At 34.4% G+C, this 20415-nt stretch overlaps 1 protein-coding gene across 6 annotated transcripts in view; it reads left to right on the forward strand.

Moving 5' to 3' along the window:
* Positions 1–20415, forward strand: part of DMXL1 (Dmx like 1) — a 140609-nt gene that overhangs the window by 79339 nt on the left and 40855 nt on the right. For all 6 annotated transcript variants that reach the window (XM_072597130.1, XM_072597131.1, XM_072597125.1 and 3 more), the window contains 4 exons: positions 9908–10086; positions 12539–12684; positions 17761–17846; positions 19052–19253. In XM_072597130.1, coding sequence (XP_072453231.1) covers positions 9908–10086; positions 12539–12684; positions 17761–17846; positions 19052–19253 — 613 coding nt within the window. The remainder of the gene's footprint in view (positions 1–9907; positions 10087–12538; positions 12685–17760; positions 17847–19051; positions 19254–20415) is intronic.

The following is a 20415-nucleotide window of genomic DNA, read 5'->3' on the forward strand; positions in this document are numbered from 1 at the left end:
AAAGCTGTGAGCTAGGCACTGAACTTATTGAGAAAGGAAGAAGGAGTTGATAAATAATTAACATAACAGTCTAGATTGGGATGAATTTGGATAGTGAGGACCTGAAAAGAAAACAGGTTACTGAGGGATGGTGGTAGAAGGAAAGTCTGGAAGTAACAGTGAAGAATTAGGAGTATTCTCACTTTGTCCACTGAGACTACCAGGGAATTAGTCGTCTGTGACCACATACTGAGTCATATACACCCAGAAATAGATAAGGATTATTGTCAGCTAGGTGGCACAGTGGATAGAGCTCCAGGTCTGGAAACAGGAGGACTCATCTTCATGAACTGGCAGGTATTATTGCTGAGCTATTATCGTTAATCTATGAAAGATTGTAGAGAATGGGAGGGTCAGTACAAATTTGAAGGTAAATTGCTTATTTTTAAAAAGTAGGAAGATACTGAATTCTGGAAACTCTTGTCCATTTGACTTAGATTCTGGATAACGTTCTAATGTATTATGAAGGACTGGTCACAAAGGAAGTGGTGATCACAAAGAGCCATTATGGTTTTACCAAGGCTCCCATGGACTTTACCAGACTAAAGTCATTTCTTTTTTGATTGAGTTATTGACTAAAGTGAGGCCAGGTAGGCCTGGATTCAAAACCTGTTGTGTGGTCATGGGCAAGTAAAAGGAGTTAGCCTACATAAAAAGTGTTTTGCAGACCTTAAAAGTGCTGTATAAATACTAGCTATTAAGTCTTTTACCGTCTCTGAGCCCATGCAAGAAACATTCATCATAAAGTTTAATTTTTTTTCAAATATCAAAAATCTATCTTTCCCCTTTACCCATATAAGAAAAGAAAACAAAAATCCCTCCCCAAAATAGTTAAGTAACATATTCCTGTGGTGGCCATGACCTAAAAACTATATCTTACTCTGTATTTCCTCTGTCAAGAAGGCAGTACCATGTTTTATCCTCTGGAATTTTGGTTCATTATCATGTTGATCAGTATTTATGGGGTTTTTTTGGGGGGAGGGGGTTGTTTTTTTACAATACTGTAAATAGCAGACATTTGTTAAACACCTGCTATATGCAAGGCTCTTTGTAAGTACTAGGAACACAAAATACAAAAGTGTTGGCCCTCAAGGAGCCAATACATAGAAATAAATATAAAATACATACAAAAAATAGAATAAAAGATTTTTGCTTGGAGGAATGAGAGGGAGACTCTAGCAGCTCTGAGCTTCAGAAAGGGCTTTTCGCAGTGATGTCTGAGCTTAGCTTTAAAGAGCTTTTATATTCTAAGTGCAAAGTGGAAGACAGTGAATTCTAAGCATGTGGAACATCCTGTGCAAACGCATAGAGATAGTTTAATCAGTGGAATGTTAGAAAAATATAGTGAAAATAATACTGAACTGGAGAACTCAAGGAGTAAAGGAAAGAATGTCATTTGTGCCCATCAAAGTGCCAACATGGATGAAAGGAAGGAGATGAACAACTTACTTCCCAAGGAGTTGAGCAAGGTGCTTTCCACAGGTAGTCTCCCACAGTGATGTTCCATGGGAGATAGTCATAGAAGGAGTGATGTTTCTGCATTGTGCATGTAAGTTTAAAAACTGAACTTCATAAGCACACAATGTAAGTCTCAGTCTGAAAATGGCCTGGGGGGTTATAAGACCAATGTGAATTAGCTGTGTAGGTGACTACTGTGAAAGTTAATTCATTATGTCCAGGACAGGAAGTGTGAATGTCCTACTTGAACTCTTTCTTGGTCAGAGCATATCTGGAATTGAGTAATTGGTTCTAAGTAAGATATTGATAAACTAGAGAAGCCAGTTGGAGGATGCTAAAGGGCCTTGAGTTCATGCTTGTTTCGACCCATTGAAGGAACTAAGGGTATATAGCCTAAAGAAGAGAAAACTTGAAGTGTGGTATAGAGGGATATTATAGCAATATCCATGCATATGAAAAGCATTTTTTTTAAACTCCAGGAAACAGATCTAGAAGCAACAAGAGGCAAATTTAGGCTTTATTTTAGGAAAAATTTCCAGTCAAGGAGTTATTTAAAATTAGTGTGGCTTCCCTCCCACAGAAAGCCTACTGAGTCCAACTAAGGTTGGAGAACCATGTCAGGCTTGAAGTACAAAGGATTGATACTTGTCAAGTATGTGTTCTGTGGTTCCTTCCTAATCGGAGAGTATGATTCTGCAATAGTACTTTTAGGATTATTGGCTTTCTGAGGATGAGAAGCTCAAGACTATGCTGAATGTTATGGAAGTACATTCATTTCTAGAGATGTTTGGAGTGGAAGAATATTCCTATTTTCTTTTAGTGCCTTTCCATGGCATAGATCTGTTTGGCATTGCTATTATCATCTCTTTCTTTCAGACTCACACTCTTTGAGACAGTAAAAACAAACAAAAAAGAGGCGGGGGGAGATGATTGTGTTTACTTTTTAATAGGACAGTGGTTAAGATTTGATACTCAAATTCATTTCCTTGTTGAATTTAAATACAAAATATTTAGACATTCGTCCTTTATAGCTATGTAGAAATAGTTTTAGAAGAAAAGCTGACCAAATTTAGGTAGATACAGTGGGCCCGTTCAGACTGGATAAAAACAAATGTGTTAGCTGGCTGAGGATAGATGCCTATCAAAGCCAATCCCACTGGTGCCAAAATCTAGAAGCATGGGGGAAAGAATATGGAGAGAAGAAAGAAATCGGTGAATGAGAGGTAGTAGTCAAGCTTAGAATTAGTTGTGGGATTTGTCACATCCATTCAATGGGAGAAATGACAGTAGACAACAGGTAGCCACAAGAAAAAGATGAAAGAAATGCTGCCTAAAAAATACAAGGGCAAAGAGATCTTTGAAGTTCTTTCAGGATGTCACCTATGCCATAATGAAAGCCTGTCAGTTTTTATAGCACAGTGCTCTGGGTTGTTCTCTGTGTCAAAAAGCAGATGTGTATATCCCAATTGCTTCTGAGGTAATTTTTTAATATTATAGAATAGTACAATGATGTGCAAATTGAGGAATGAAGATAATTGCACAAACATTGGTTTATATACTGATTATAGCCTGTCCATGATGGCGGTGCCTTTTATAAATATTGCTATACAAGTTTAGTATTTAAAGTATTAATCTCTGGGTATCTGGATAACTGACTTATTTAGAGCTTTACATGTCCCCACCACATTGGGTAGCCCTCATGTTTCTGAATTTTCAAATAAAATACAAAAAAAATTTTTTTTTTAAAAACACTGAACCTGTAGTTCTCTCTTTTAAACAGGAACTTTTCAAATAATTGGATAGGAAAAGTCACTGATTATCATCTTCAATTCAATAAGTCCTTTTATTCTCCATTTCTGTTTACTTCCAAACTTTTACCTTACAAATTAAAATAGAACATTTCTCTTTAATGTTACCATATGTTAAATGCCATTAACTGCTTTTTGAGGGTACAAATTGTAAACCTAATTTTGTTAAGAAAAGTTTAGATTGTTTTATTAGATGCTTTTGTGGATTAGAAAAAATTATTTGATGATACAAAATCCTAACATTTCCCTCAAATATTTTTCAATGTTTCTTTAACATTACCATTTTTGGGTAATGAGAGTTCTCAGATTAGCTAAATCCTATGGTGCAGGGCTGTGTTGGGGGGATTATATGACAGTTGAATTTTTATCATATCTTTTACTACAATGGCTACTCTTTTTTGATAATGGACATTACCTGAGCAGTAATATTCTCATAAAATGCTTAAGTTTGCTAGTAACAATTAGAAATCCATAATTTTTCCTTAAATCTGATTTATCTTTTTTTACTTAAAACAAAACCACAAAAGCACTTTTCATTATTTCAGCATTTTATTGTACATATTAACAAAAAAGACTTTGAATTTCATATTATTGGATTCCTTCAAAAATTTGTAAATTTATGGTTGTGATGCTTTGATTTACCCAGTAAATGAAATTCAAAACAAGTACTCTGTTGCTCTTTGTGGTGTGCACGTCATCATCTGTTGGAATGCTGTTGGAATGTCAGCAAAGTCCTTTGAAGTATGCTTACCTCATGTTTAATGTTTTCTCTCTCTCTAAATACAGACCTGTAAATCCAGATGTTTTTCTTCATAGCAATTTGTGAAGATTTAAAAAATTAAAATACTCCATATTATTGATAGAAGCCTTACAACAAATTTCCAGATCAGAAGATGGAATACTTTGACCTGTTTTGTTGGTCATTTACATTATTTAAATTTCCAAAAGTTATAGTTGACAGTAGATTTATACTTTCAATCTGTGATTTTTTTTTTACTGTAGAATTCACTTTTTAAAAAAATCTTTTACATAGCAAAGTATCTAATGTTCAAAGTTCTAAACTTTTAAAATCACATTTTACAACTGCCCTAAAGGTAAAATAAGTTCAGGAACAATTGAGATTCTTTTCAAGGATCTGAACATTTGTTTCCTGATCACATAGGCATATCAAAAGTTACTTCTCCATTTAGCTAAGGTCTCAGAGTCAAATTGTGTAGAGGACAGGATGTTTGAAGTTCCTCAATTATCTCTTCCAAACCACTGAACTACTGATCAAGAAATGTATAACTAAATAGTCACTACCTCACGTCTGACTAATGTATTAATGCAAATTTCTTCACTCAAGGAGTTTGGTACCCATCACTCTATACCATTCTCCCCTTCTATTCTACTACATACTACTCTCCTGAGACTCATTACTTATTCAGCTGTGAAATTTTATTGTAACGTTATAACTTAGCTACTCTATTAATTTTTTTCTTTGAAAAATACTTTTTACGTTCTTTTCAAATTCTCTCCCTTCCTGCACTTCCTCCCTCACCTACTGAGAAGGCAGGAAATACAATACCCATTATATATATGAAGTCATACAAAAAAAATTCTGCATTAGCCATTTTGGAGGGGAAGCAAGAAAAATGTGTTTTAGTCTACACTGAGTTTATCAGTTTTGTCTCTACAGCATTTTTCATCATAAGTCCTTTGAATTGTCATGGATCATTGTATTCATCAAATTAGCCAAGTCTTTCACAATTAATTGTCATTACAATATTGCTGTTATTGTGTACAATGTTCACCTAGTTCTGTTTGCTTCACTTTGTATCAGTTCATATAAGTCTTCCCAGGTTCTTTCTGAAACTATCCCTTTCATCATTTCTTATAGCAGCACAATAATATTACATCACAGTCATTCTCACACAGTCACACCCCACAAGTTGTTCAGCCATTCCTCAGTTGATGAGCATCCCCTCAGCCTCCAATTCTTTGCTACCACAAAAAAAAGTTGTGGTAAATATTTTTGTACATGTGGGTCCTTTTCATTTTCCTTTGATCTCTATGTGGGTGGTGACTATTATGCAACTACATTATATGCAAATAACAATACATTTTGTTCTGCAATAACACCTACTGGCTTTCACAATACTGGCTTTCACAATTCAAGTAATACTTTCAAAGGAGGAGTTGTCGAGGTGCATGAACCCATAGAAAATTACAAATGCGACTGAATTTGATTTTTTTAGAAAAGGAGAAATACAAAATATCCTGTTCATTTATTTCTAAAGTTAAAAATAGGGAAGATGCAACTGTATCATAAATCATTAAATAATATTTAAACTTCAGTTCTGAATGACTCCCATTTAAAGGAGAATTTTGCCCCAACAATCATATTCCAGTGTCTTTTGTATGGAGGTGAGCCTGGGTTCCTGAAGACTGTTAGCTGAGACCATGCTCTTACAAATCCTACCAAATCAATAGGACTTTTGTATGAACCTAGGAGCAGGTGATCATATGAAATACAGCCTAACCAGTTTTAGAGAGCTTTGTCTTTAGAAGCAGAGGGAGGACAGAAACAAATCTCCTAAGAGTTGAATGCAACATTAGTGGAAGGAGTCTTCTAAAACTGTCTCCTAAGGGTTGAATACTACATTAATGAGTGGAGGGAGTATATGTGTGTGTGTGTGTGTGTGTGTATGTGTGTATATATGTGTGTATGCATGTATATGTGTATGCATGTATATACATGTATGCATGTATATATACATATATATTCAGTATATATATATTGAAACCACATCTTTTGAAGATTTTTAAAAAGTGAGTGAGAGGGAAATAAAAGTAGAAAAATAGTTAAATGGATATGGACACATAGATGGATAGAAAGATAAGGAAAGAAGAGTGGAGGCACATGTACTTAGGGAAGAGATGAACTCTGGGGACAAATTTTCGTAGTGCTATATTCTGACTTTCTGGCCTCTTGTTAAAGGCAAAGCTGTGTTGTTAATTTACAACTGTAGGCATAAATAAAGATGTACTGACTTTAACTCATGCTATGCCGATTTCTTTCTCTGTTGAAAAGAAATTATCCCAGATCAAACTTGGAAGGAATAGTAGTGAAAATGGCATTTGTATATTCTTGTATTATTCACTCCCATTATTTTTAAGGAGATGGGTAGCTCTGCTCTCTCAAAAGGAAGGATGCCACCTTAGGACATAATGAGAAGGCCACAAGCCTGTGAAGCTTCTTGTTGCTTTCAAGGGCCATTAACATTATTCAGTCTAATGCTATCCATAGCCTTCTCTATCACTTCTAGTTTTCCGTGATCTAAAGTAAAATACTGTCTATAACTACTTAATTTTAGCAAAGGCAAGTCCATTGGAGTTGAAACGAGAGGAAAAGCTATAGTGAACTCTTGGAGTGATTTAATAAACACTCAAACAGATGAGGGGCAGAGCATCCACGTTTTTTTCTTATTTACACACAGGAACCAAATTTTTTCTAGAAATTTGGTGAAATATTTTTGTTTTGCAAAGAACTTTTGTCTTTATTGTGCCTAACAGTGCATTACATGTAGCAATAAATGTTGAATTGATGAATCTGTCGTTGGAGAAATGTTATAGGTACAGTGTCATATCCTGTGCTCCCATTCTCCAGTATCTCTTGCCTTTTCCTGTTGTTTTGAAAGCTAGGTATAAGCCTGAAGATAAATTTAAAGACAAGATAGCTCCTGTTCAGTTCAAGTGATTATCAGATCAGTTTTTCAAATACCTTTACTTGTTTGTACATTCCTAAGCTTGGGTAGATATCACAGTTACCTAAATCTGTGTCATATTCAACTTTTTCTTAGATTCTCAGTAGATGTTAAATTCCAGTCTGGATATTATTATATAATTATAATTACAGAATTATAAGTAATATCTGGCTATTGGTAATGTAATACTTCAAAAATCTATAATTTAATTGGTTTTGGTGATACATTTGTTGCAAAACCTTTATAAATGGCCTTTAACTGTTGCTATGGCAATTGCCTTGATGAGCTTCTTTGAATTGAACTTCATTGGTCTGTTCTTTGGACAAAAGAAATATTATCCACAACTGGGTTTGTATCAGAAACCTTTACAGTTTAAGACCTGTCAGAAATCGAGAATCATCTCCATTCCACTATGAGGCATCAGAGTAGGATTTTGGAGGAAGTCCCAGCAAACATGAAAGCAAAATAAATGCCCAGGGAGAATTCCTCTTACTTCTGAAGAGTACTATCTTCTTAGAATTTGAAGAAATTAAGGCACAAGGCCTAAATTTTTCTCTGTTTTCTCCTAGTCTATTGCAGATTTCTGGTAAACATTTTTTCATCCATATATAATCTAATAGTTTCTACCCTTAATTTTGTTTACATGTATACTAATCTCATTCTTCTCATTACTAGTACATTAACCTTTTAGTAGTCCTATAACGATATATTTTGCCCAAGGAATACCAAAGATACCCAGCATATACCAAAGAACTGGGCCAATTGTGTCCCAAATTTCCATATCCTTGTTGCCACCAGCATTTAGGGTCAGAGCTTAAAATAGCTTAAGGGAAGTTGTGCAGAGTGTAAAATGCTGCGGCTTGAGAAGGAGTTAGAAGTTGGGGTGCTCCATTGTATCTAGAACTTAACTCCATCACAGCATTTTAGTTTCTTCAGGTCAGAACAGATATTTAATGTTGGAGGGAGATGGCCTTTTCTTTTGCAAAAATTAAAAGTCACTTATTTAATGTGACATATTAAATGTCACAAATGTCAGTTCACTAGTCTTTTGAGAACTCTGCCTAAATAATTTTTGTAACACTTAAGTGATAGAATGTTTTTCTTTGGCAATCTGAAGAAAAGGAGAAAGTTATGCCTTTTTGTATATCTCTTTCTAGTTTGGATCTCTTCTAATTCACCATTAAAATGAGGAGGATGAAACAGATAATTGTGATGATCTACTTCAACACTGAAATTTTATAGTTGTTCTCTTCCCAAAACATTTTGTTGCATTACATTTATTTACCAAAAATGTATTAAGAAATCATTTTTGATAGTAACTTTGGAAATTTTTAACTATCCTAAGACCGTATCAAATTATTCCATTTTCATTTATTCAGGCTTTTTTCTGCTTCAACATTGTATGGCTGGATTCACAGGCTGTACTTTGAATTGCTTACTCTTAAAAAAAAAACAAAACAACAAAGCATCTTCCTAAACTTACCTTCTAACATGTACTTTCATTTTTTTGTTATTGTATTTTAATGGTGAGGAAAATGTATGTCGATATTATAGTTGACAAAAGTTAAATTTTGTCAGGAATTTTTTCTTATGTTTGTTTTTATATCCATTAAAAAGCAGTCATTTATAAAATAGGTATTCTTTATTTCATATACTATTAGGTTTTAAGGATAACTATTTTAAGAAAGTAAAGAACATTTCCAGATTATAACTATGCATTAATAAATTAAAATTTGGCAAAATTGTTCAAAAATATCTTTAAATGTATCCAGAATATGTTGGTAATTTTGATTATCTAACTTTTTTAAGCCAAAAGTTACTTACAAAAGTTAGGCAAAAACATAAAAGTAAACATTTTAAAATACATTTCTGATTACTTAAAAGAAAATTTATGATAGTATTTAGCTTTTGTACTTAGTGCCACAATACTAATATTTCATATATTTTTCTTTTAATTTCCTGTTTTAATAATCATGTTAAAAGTTAATAAGTTTTGTTTAAAAATGCATGTGCATGCTGTTTTGCTGGTTGATCATCTCTAAACAATAAAATGTAGAATAATTATGTTACAGCACAAATATCTACATCGTGTTCAAAGGTAAGTAAACTAATTGACATAAAAAGGAAATCATTTTACACATGATATGGAATCGTTGTCACCTTTTGGTCATCTACTTTTTGTGACATTCATGATTAATTAATCGATTTTGATGAAATTTATTATAAAATATTTTTAAATAAGCTATATTTAAATGAGTGGAAAAATGAATAATTTAAAGTATTTGGTATTTGCAGTGTAGACTGTCTTTTAATGTTGAGATAACACCAGTGACTAGCAAGTTGTGTTTCCCTTCCATGGCTCTTATTTTTGATTATGCAAATTTAATTCACATAGCTTTCATCTTATATTACTGTTTTCCATATTTACTAATGAAAAACATAAATTTTTGACATAAGGCCAAGAAATTACTTAAATCCCCCAGTGAATTTTTACCTTGAATCCACATTCACTTGACACCATTAGCTCCTCAGGTAGAGAATGGAGGACTCCTTATAGTTATAGGGTTTTTCCTAGCCACCATTAGTTAAAACAAAATCTTAATCCTGAATTGGCGATTTCTAAAGACCAGAAGAATGATGATGAGATTCCCAGAAAGTTGGTTTTTTTCCCCTTTCATTTTTACCTTTCTGTTCTCTTAAAAAACATGAAGGTTTTGCCTCTTGTGCTCATTGTAATTTTTGTTGGAAATAAAATAAAGTTAGATCATATTAATTAGAAATAAACTGCAAATCTTATTGAACATGAAAATCATATTTTTCTTTGCTAATAATCTTTTTTTCCTAAATTTTGTTTAGTTTCTTCTCCAGTGGAAGATGGTGAAAAACAGCAGAAACGATCTAGGCCATCAAAAATATCTCCCAAAGAGTGCCTTCTACAGAACTCTTCCTTACCTATAGGAGACCAGGAGTCTTTTTCTTACAAGGAAAAATTTATTCCTCCTGAGCTTAGTATCTGGGATTATTTCATAGCAAAGGTACCTAATGTGATCACGAAGTATTTATGTATTCATTTAAAAACAAGACTCCATATGCTTCTGTCTTTAAATATTTTATCAGAGCACTTTTTAAAAGATAGTTTTTATTATGTAGCATGATCACTTTCCGAAACTCTTTAAACCTTTTTGTAAAAACCAATACTTTGATAAATTATGACTTTAGAGATTTCAAAAGGGGGACTTTACACTTGGATATAAAAAGGATATAGCACATATATATTATATAAGTGGAGAAAGCAAAGAGAAGGAGGGAAACATGATGTCAAATGCAAATATATGAAATTGTCAGAGACCAAGGCTTCAGTTGTGGAAGGGAGGGAGGGAGGAAGGAAGGAAGGAAGGAAATATGCCTTAATGAGTCCTTTACTATGTGCCAGGCACTGTCTTAATGGGTATTGTCCTAGGAGAAAAGTTGAATACTTCAGCTTAAGCATGAAAGGAGTCATTGACTGATTCCTTTGATCTTCACAGTTTTTGCTGCTATCTGTTCCCCAAGATACAGGATAATGATATACCATAGACCACCCAGGGAGCACTTATCAAAGATAATACTTCTGACTTATCTGCTCTAGCATAAAAGCACCGTCAGAGAACCGATCAGTCAGTAAACATTCGTTAAGTGTCTCCTATGTGGTAGACGCTATGCTAGCACTGGAGATATAACATGGGGCAAAAGACAGGTCTCTACTCTCAAGGAGCTTACTAACTAATGGAGGAGATACCATGCAGACAAATATACACAAAAAAGCCATATACAGGATAATTAGGAAATAATTAACAGAGGGAAGGCATTGGAATTAGTGGTGGGGAAGACTTCCTATAACAGGTATGATTTTAATTGGCACTTAAAGGAAGCCAGGGAGCTCAATTGTCAGAGCAGGTATAGAGGGCAGCCAGACAGTGCCTGGAACTGGGAGAAGGAGTGTTTTGTTTGCTTATTTTGTTTGTCAGGAGGGCAGTCTCTAGATCAAAAAGTATGTGTTGGAGATTAAGGTGTAAGAAAACTGGAAAGGTAGGTAGGAACTAGGTTATCAAGGCCTTTGAATGCCAGACAGAGCATTTTGTATTTGCTTTTTGAGGTAATAGTAAGCCACTGAAGTTATTACAGAGCAGGGTAACGTGATTGCACCATGTTTTAGGAAAGTCACATTAGTGGTTTGATAGAGTATAGATTGGAGTGGGGAGAGACTTGAGGCGGACAGACTTACCAGTGTGCAATAATCAAAGCGTCAGTTGATAAAGACCTGTACTAGAGTGCTGACAGTGTCAGAGGCAAAAAGGGTTGTGTTCAAGAGATGTTGCTAAGGTGAAATTGACAGGTCTTGGCAACAGCTTGGATATTGGGAAGGGGTGAGGGTTATGGAGAGATGACTCCTAGGTTGCAAGCCTAGGACTTAGGGAGCCCTCGGGAGGTCTTAGGGAGAAAGACAGTGAATGCTGTTTTGGACATATTGAGTTTAAGATGTCTCCTGGATATCTAGTTCAAGATGTCTGAAAGGCAATTGGATATGTAAGATTGGAGATAAGCAAAGAAGTTGGGGCAGGATAGGTGGATTTGAGAATCATCAGCATAGAAATGGTAATTAAATCCATGGAAACTGATGAGACCACCAAGTGAAGGGTATAGAGGGAGAAAAGAAGATGACCCAGGACAGAACCTTGAGGGACATTTTTGGTTAGAGAGCATGATATGGATGAGGATCCAGCAAAGGAAACAGAGAAGGATCTGTCACATATAGAACCAGGAGAGAGTAGTATTGAGAGAAGAGCATCCAGGAGAAAGTGATGAACATTGTCAGATGCTATAGAGATGTGGAAGAGAATGAGAACTGAGGAAAAGCCTTTGGATTTGGCAACTAAGAGATCATTAGTAACTTTGGAGAGAGCAGTTTCAGTAGGAATGTTGAGGTTGGAAGCCATATTGTAAGGGGTTAAGAAGTGAAGGAGAGGAAAAAAAGTGGAGACCTTTTTGAGGCATTTAGCTACAAATAACAGGAGATATAGAACAATAATGAGGGGAAGGAGGGGAACACATGAAATAGAACCCAGGAAACATTTCAGGTCCACCGTGGTCATGTCTTGGAGACAAATGAATTGCTTGGTACACTACAACACCAAAGCACAAAGAACAGTGAAACAAAAGCATTTATTAAGTTTTTTATGTGCCAGGCATTATGTACGAGTGTTGGCTAGTTTCATGTCACCAATGGTCTTACACCATTGACGTCTCCATTTCAGTAGGATTCACAGACATCTTTCTGCTCCCTCTGTTGCTTGTACCATCCCAGAGTCAGAATGTCCTTTGAATGCTGTCAATAGAAGTGCCTATAAAAATGTTTTTTAAATGACACAAAATACAACTGTTTGGTTATATATTTGGATGTTTTGGTTTACATGTTTGGATTATGAATTCTATAAAATTTTATTTTAGCCTTTTTTACCACCTTCCCAAAGTAGAGCAGAATATGATTCAGAAGAGAGTCAGGAAAGTGGTGATGATGAGGATGAGGATGGTGATGAAGATGTTTTAACTTCAAATTTTCAACTCCAAGAGCATGCTAATTCAAATTCATACAGGTATAAAATATGTATTTTAAGTTTCTTTGGGACATTTTTGTTTCTAAAGAGTTTCAAGTACTTGATCATTTATGTAAGATTTTTAATCTTTATACAACATTATAGGAAAACTAGCTAGTTTATATTTTTGCCTCTACTTTTCAGTGTCTGGGCCCTCAGTTCCTTGTAACTTGCCTTTTGTCCTCTACTACTCAATCTATTGAAACTACTCTGCCTAGCCTTTAGAAAACTTTATGGTGTCCCTTATCGTAAAATTAAGGACCTTCTCCTTGATTTTCCCCCAAGATCTTATACTATTGATCATATCCTTTTAATATTAATTTAATCCTTAGAGACTGAGACACTCAGATATTGACTGTTTTCTTTCCTATCTCATTTTTACTTTGTCTCCATTGCTTCCTTCCTTCTTCTGCCATCGACTAAATATGGTCCTTCTCTCTGTGGTGAACTCCTTCATTGCCATAGCTTTTATTGTTGTTCCTATGCTAATGATTTATCTGTAGGTCCAGATCTGACCTATTCTGAGCTCCATTCTTGCATTTCCATCTAATTTCTGTATATCTCTACCTGTATCAATAACTCAAAATCAACATTTTGCAAACTAAATTTATCTTCCTCCTTATCTTGGGCCCAGTTCCAAAATTTGACATCTTTCTAGTATCTACTTCTATGATATTCCTTGGATAAATGTCCATCACTGAATCTACTTCATGATTTCATTAACTCTTGTCTAGTTCCCCTACTATTAGTTTCCCTCCTCTCCACTCTGTTCTTCACATGGCTCACAGAGCAAACTTCATTGTGCATAGGTCTAATCTGCATCTCAGAAACCTTAGGTGGTGCCCCTTATCAAGTAAAATGTAAAGACATTAGACTGACATTTCAGGGTATCCTGAAGAAATGAGCAGCCTTCTGATTTCTAGCTAAAGCTGTAGGGATGGCCATTCACTTCAAGTGAAATAGATGTCTGCTTAGATTCAGACTTATACGGTCAAGTTCCTCTATGTACTTCAAGTGCAATAGGGCAGTAGCACGTAAGAATTTACTAGAATAATGAAGTTAGGGTATTTGTATGTTGAGGCCCTTTAGTTTCAGAGTAAGAGTTAGAAAAGAGAGAAAAAAACTTTAGTAAACTGAGCATTATAATTCTTAAACATGTTGATCCAATTTTGATCCAATGAGATAATATATTTGAAGTACTTTGTAAATTGATTTATTAGATGAGAATTTATTTTATTTCCCTATCCATCTTGAAAATCAGCAGGATATTTGCTCAACTAAAACACCCGTGACATACGTAAGAGCATAGATCAATCAACCAACAGTGATTTATTAAACCAGGTCCTGAGTACTCAGTGCTTGGGTGCAAAGGAAAAATGGATGAGTCCTTGTGTTCATTGAGTTAACTAGAGGGAAAGGCTCTGACCTGCTCAAACTACTCTTCCCTTGACTCTTCATTCAATGGAAACTTCTCTGCAGTGTTACCCACGATCTCTTCGTTGCACATCTGATCATGTTTTCTCAAGTCTTCATCTTTATTGATGTTTCTGCAGCCTTTACCCTTGTTGATCATCCTTCTCTCCTCTCTTGGTTGTACTCAGATTGCTTTCCCTTCATTTTCTTGCCACATTTCTAACTATTCCTCAGTATCAACATGCCATAAAGTTTGGGTTTGCCCCAAGGTTCTGTCTTGGGCCTTCTTTCTTTGCATATTTTCTCACTTGGTGACTTCATTACTCCAGTGGTTTTAATTTCCTCTCTGCAGATCTATGTACTCAGCCCTATTTTTTCTCCTCAGCTACAGTCTTGTATCCAGTGTTGGTAAATGTTTAACACTTAGCTTCTACCCCCCCAACCCTCCCCACCCTCTCTGTACACATAACACACTTCATTAAGACCTTATAAACAACAGCAAAACAAGCTGACTCTTGTACACCCCTGCCTACATCACAATTGTCTTTGGATATTTTAAACTAGTTGTCTTGTAGACATATCAAACTTAATGTGTCCAAAACAAAATTCATTACTTTTACCTACAAATTCATTCTTCTGAATTTCTTTTTTTCTTGAGAGTACTGCATCCTTATTATCCAGTCTCAAACTTGACTTTATCCTTCGTTTTCTTTCTCACCCCAGGCATACAGAGTGCTAAATTTTGTCATTTCTACCTCTACAACATCTTCACATCTATTCCCTTTTCTCTACTCACACAATTATACCCCCTCACACATTCCCTTCCCAGTTCAAGGCCTTATCACCTGTCAATTGGACTATCACAAAGTCTTGCCTCTCTCCATTTCATCATTTACATAGGTGCTAAAGTGATTTTCCTAAAGCACAGGTCCAACCAAATCACTCACTAAATTCCAATGGCTCCTTATTTTCTCTATGACCAACTATTATTCCATCATTGTCTCATTCTTTTTAAATGATTATATTTTATCTAAACTTTATAATTACATAATTATTAGTATAATTTTACATCCACATAGTAACAAGCACATGTATATTAGAATTATATCAGCAATAGGTATGCTATCAAAAATTTTTGGAGTCCACTAGACTAGATGAGTTCTGATATCCCTTCCAGCTCAAACTAGCATCTCTGATCACAAATCATAGAATCATCAAAAGAAAGTTGGTTATTTTTTTTTTTTTGGCCACAGGGACATATGAAAGAAAAACATAAAACAACCATTATTCTTATGTGGCTATCTTTTGCAGTGGTAAGTGGCATAATGTTGGAGATGAGGGCAAAAGGCCTAAGAATCTCACAGTTCTTAGACCCACAAGGAAAGGACTTGGATAGAAAATGCAAAGGATAGGAAGTCTATGAAGGGATTCAGATCTGCACCATTGGAAAGAGTACTCAAATCCATAAGAGAGATGCATCCATAGACCTTGCAAACAATTCATCAGTCTAACTTACAGGTTTTTAACCTGGTATCTAAGAAGTCTGAGAATACATTTTTTTATACTTTGATGAGTGCATTTCAATATAACTTTTGCTTGGTACTCCTATGTATTTAATCCATTTAAAAATTATTCTGAGGAGTCCATATGCTTCACCATATTGAATCTGGGTCTGCGACACAAAAAAGATTAAGAAATACTGGCTTAATCAATTTATTTTTATATACATTCATTAAGTGCCTACTGTGGGTCGTACACAAGACACAGTTATACAAAGGCAAAATCGAAAACAAAGTAATCTCTGCCCTTGAGATCACAAGACATTGGTCAAGTTTCAGTTTCCCTTTTCTTTAATCTTTGTTTTTTGGAATCTATTTTATCTCAGTGATTTTTGTTACCTTCTATAAAATCTCAGAAAAATTTCTGTCTTTAAGATGTACTCACAGCATGATGACCAAAAATGGATATGATATAAGAAAGAATTAATGTGACGCAGTGGCCAGAATATTAAATTTATCATCAGGGAACTTGGTTTCAAATCCTAACCCTACCACTTATACTAGTGTGATCTTTAAGTCTTTTAACCTTATGAAGCTTCTGTTGGTTGTTATATATAAAATGAGGTGGTTTACTGGATAAAGTTTCCTTCCAGTTCTAAGTGCCTTCTGCATTTGAGTAGAGTCATGGAGTTTGGGATATGCATTTATCTACCCCCTCATTTTATAGGTTACAAAACTGAAACGAAATTGTTTAAGTCATAAGGGTAATTAACTAGTTGCATTCAGTGTTAAAATGAACATTTTGATTTAAAGTCAGCAATATATAATAAGGGAAAACAAGCATTTTTATGTTATAAAATTGTAAAGTGAGTATACCTACAACCAAAATTTTACATTTTAAAAGTTGTTTTATTAAAAAGTCTTAAAAAGCGGTAGAAATTAAAATGCTGCAAATATAGGATTGAAAAGATTAGATCTAGATGAAAAACCTTAGGTTTATATTTGACAGTAATTAGAATTGTTATGGTTTATTTGAACTGCATAGAACTATTTTTAGTGATTACTAAGAAATGACTGGAATTGTGGATCCAGTGAGACTACAACCAGAACAACATAGTGTCATGGTAGCCAACGAAAGAAAATGAGAAAACTTTCTATACATACGTACATTATGATTACATTAAAAGTTTTATACATATATATACATATATATAAAATATATAAATTTTTTTATAAAATCTTTTAAGGGTCCTGTGACTCCCCCATCTGTATATGTAAGGGTCAGCTCCCATTAAAATGCTTTTGTGGGTTGAATAAAGAATGCCTTATTTTCTTCCTAATTTATGGTTAAATAAACAAATTCCTGCCAGTATATAAACCTTAATATTCTGTTTCTTTTATTTATATCCACACTATTTTCTTCTAATATGTTCAAATATAACTGATTTCTAGGTGTTTTAAACAATATTTTATTTCCAGAAATACTTAATCTTTCTAAATCAGCACTATAGTAATGAGTGAGATTTTATTAATATTATGACCTTGAACCTTGACCTCTAATTACTTTGTATTATTTCCTTTTCTCCTTTTAAATAAAAACATTTCATGAGAGAACCATGTAGTTCCCATTTCATTTTTTATTATTGTAATTTTGTCTTCTTTGGAATTTTTTTTTGGTCTGGTAACTGATTTCACTGATTTAGGCAACTCAGGTGAGGAAACTCCCTCTAATAATGCAGATCATTGACTGTTCTGCAGTTTATATAGTCTTAGGGAGTTGTCAAAGCTACTTAGAAATTAAATGACTTGCTCAGGGTCACTGAGCCTCTGTGTTTGAGACAGTATTCAAGTCTAGGTATTCTTAACAACAAGAATGGCTCTCTGCCCACTGTGCAATGTTGCCTGTCTTGTTCTCTCCAAGGTAATATATTTCTAATTACTTTATTCTCCTCAAACCTAATTTAAAACAAATTCTTTTTGCTGCTTCAGAAATTCAACCTTCATAGGAAAGATTAAAAACAAAATAGATGAGAACAAATTAAGATTAAGATGATAATGTTAGAAGGAGCAAGTGGCAGACACTGTTTTAACTAAAGAGTAAATCTTATCAATGATTCTAAAATTACAAATAAATTTATAAATAATTCACTGGTATTATTTCTAGTTGGTCATTGATGCGATTGACTATGGTGCAGTTGGTGCTGCATAATTTGAAGACATTCTATCCATTGGCTGGTCATGATCTTTCAGGTAATAAATACTTTAATATCTGTTTTTATTTTGAATTGATTTGATTAGAGTCTTTCTGTTGGACAGAATAATTAATAGTTTTTTTAATTGATCTTAGCAGACTTTTTAACCATTTGATAAATATTTAAAAAATTTTATGTTTGTATTCATTTGTATTAGTAGCTATATTGAGACCTATTTAATGACTTGTGAATCCGATTTACAGAAACATTGCATTCTTGCTATATACAAGACACTCTACAAAGTACTAGGAGAGATGCAGAAATAATTTTGATATAGAATCTGGAGTTTACAGTCTAGGAGAGAGAAACAACCTGGGCAGAAATAACATGACACAGCTCATGATAAGTACATAAGCACAAATACAGTGTTACTCAAAGTTCAAGGAAGGAAAGATCATTTTTGACTAGAGAATTTGTTTTAAAAAAGGTAGAAGGAAGAATACATTTTGGGAAAATAAGAGAGTTAAGTCTTAGAATGTACTTTATGAATTGTCAGAAGGATGTCCAAATTGAGGTAGACATATGGCACCGGAAAATATAAATGGCTAGCTAAAGAGGAAGGTATGTCTGGTGATAAAGATTTAATTATTTGTATAGAGTTGGGAGTTGAAACTGAGTGGAAGGTATAAATAGGGCCAAAGTCAAAACCTTGGAACCACAAGTATTAGGTAAGTTAAGGAATTAGAGTGGTGGCAGGAAAATCAGGAAAGTGTGACATGAAGAAACCACGAGAGGACAGAGGAAGTAAGGTTATCAGGGACACGTTGCCTTCATTGCTTTGAAATTTGCTGCTATTTTAGAAAAATTTGTCTTGAAGCCAGCAGCAAAGTATCTTTAATTGCCAACTACCTGGGAAAGCTGTTTATGTGACAGTCCAAAAGGCTAGGATCTTCATCCGATTTTGCAAACCAACAGTTCTTACAGAACAATTTTTTTCCTTGGTCTGTTCTCGTTATAATTTTCTGATAAGTCATAATTTGATTTGATTTGATTCCTTTACTATTGGTCGACCATGATGTGATCCTAGATTATCTTTTTGTAGTTTTATAAGACATTTATTTCTTGGTTTTGGATACTATAAATATCAAAGATGTGCATATTTTAAAACACTTTGGCTTATTCCAAGAAAGGAACATGTGTTGATATTGTCAGAACCATTTTTAGAATTGAAGAGTAACTCGAGCTACTTTGTTTTCTTTTTAGAGCTTCCAGTTAGCTCCCCACTGTGTCATGCAGTTCTAAAAGCTCTTCAGTGCTGGGAGCAAGTCCTCCTCCGAAGACTTGAAATACATGGTGGGCCACCTCAAAATTATATTTCAGTTCATACCTCTGAGGAGAATTTGTCAGCAGGTCCTGCAATTCTGCGTCACAAAGCTTTGCTTGAACCTACGAACACCCCTTTCAAGTACGTATTTTTATAAATATTATCTTGTTATCTATAATAATTTTGTGGTTGATCATTGTCATTCCTAAAATGTTTGAAGTTTTCTATGCATGTGAGGCTACTATGGTAAGTTACTGTGTATATCTATACACAGTATAGGTAAAATAGCTGTGAATTACTCATTCATTGAGAAGAAAGGTTTTCCTTGTGTTGGCCATGTATGACTTTTCTTCTACTCCTTTTTGTGGTCTAAAACTACTGAGTTCCTGGGATTGCTAGATAATTGCTTAAAAGGAAGTATTTTCAGACAGCTAGATTGACGTAGTGGATAGATCTTAGAGTCAGGAAGACCTGAGTTCAAATCTAGCTGCAGACACCAGCTATGTGACCTAGGGAAAGTAATTTAACCCTGTTTGCCTCAGTGTCCTTATCTGTAAAATGAACTGGAGAAGTAAATGGCAAACCACTCCAACAACTTTGCCAAGCCCAAAATGGGGTCACAAGAGCCAGATATGCCAGAAAACAACTGAACAGCCATAACTCATATGGTTATTGTCCTTTGACATTGATATATCTATGATATTATGGATGCATATTTTTATTCTTTAATAACTTAAATGTAATATAGCTTTAAATGTTGGCCATCACAGTCTTTTGAGTTTTCTCTTTGGGATGATGATAATGCATTTCCTTTAAAGCTGATCAGTTTGTTTGTCTCAGTGATATTGCTCCTCTCTCTTCATTCTCTGACCCCAGCAACATCTCCAGTATATTCATTGGCAAATATTCAGTTAACATTTAGAAGAAAATTTATGCTAATGTATTCCTCTGAAATTCTCTTCCATTTGCTTTATATATCTGTACCTAGTGATTTGCCTATTTTCTCATGTAAGCTTTTGCAGGGGGGAGGGGCAAGTTTTTGCCTTTTTTCTTCATAATTTTTGTATCCTTAGGACTTAGCACAATGTCTAACTTGGAGTAAGTACTCAATAAATGTCTGTTGACTGACTATGTGTTAAGTGTGGTATATTAGTTGACTTTTATAATTGATGCAGGGAAGAATGGAAGTTTACAGATTTATAAGTTTATAAATTTATCTAGCATGAACCATGAAAGATCATCATAGGCTACTCAAAAACTTGTTAAAAATGTGGTCAATTTAAAAACTTGATTATTTAATTTT

Source organism: Notamacropus eugenii, chromosome 3, assembly GCF_028372415.1.
Source record: "Notamacropus eugenii isolate mMacEug1 chromosome 3, mMacEug1.pri_v2, whole genome shotgun sequence".
Classification (NCBI taxonomy): domain Eukaryota; kingdom Metazoa; phylum Chordata; class Mammalia; order Diprotodontia; family Macropodidae; genus Notamacropus; species Notamacropus eugenii.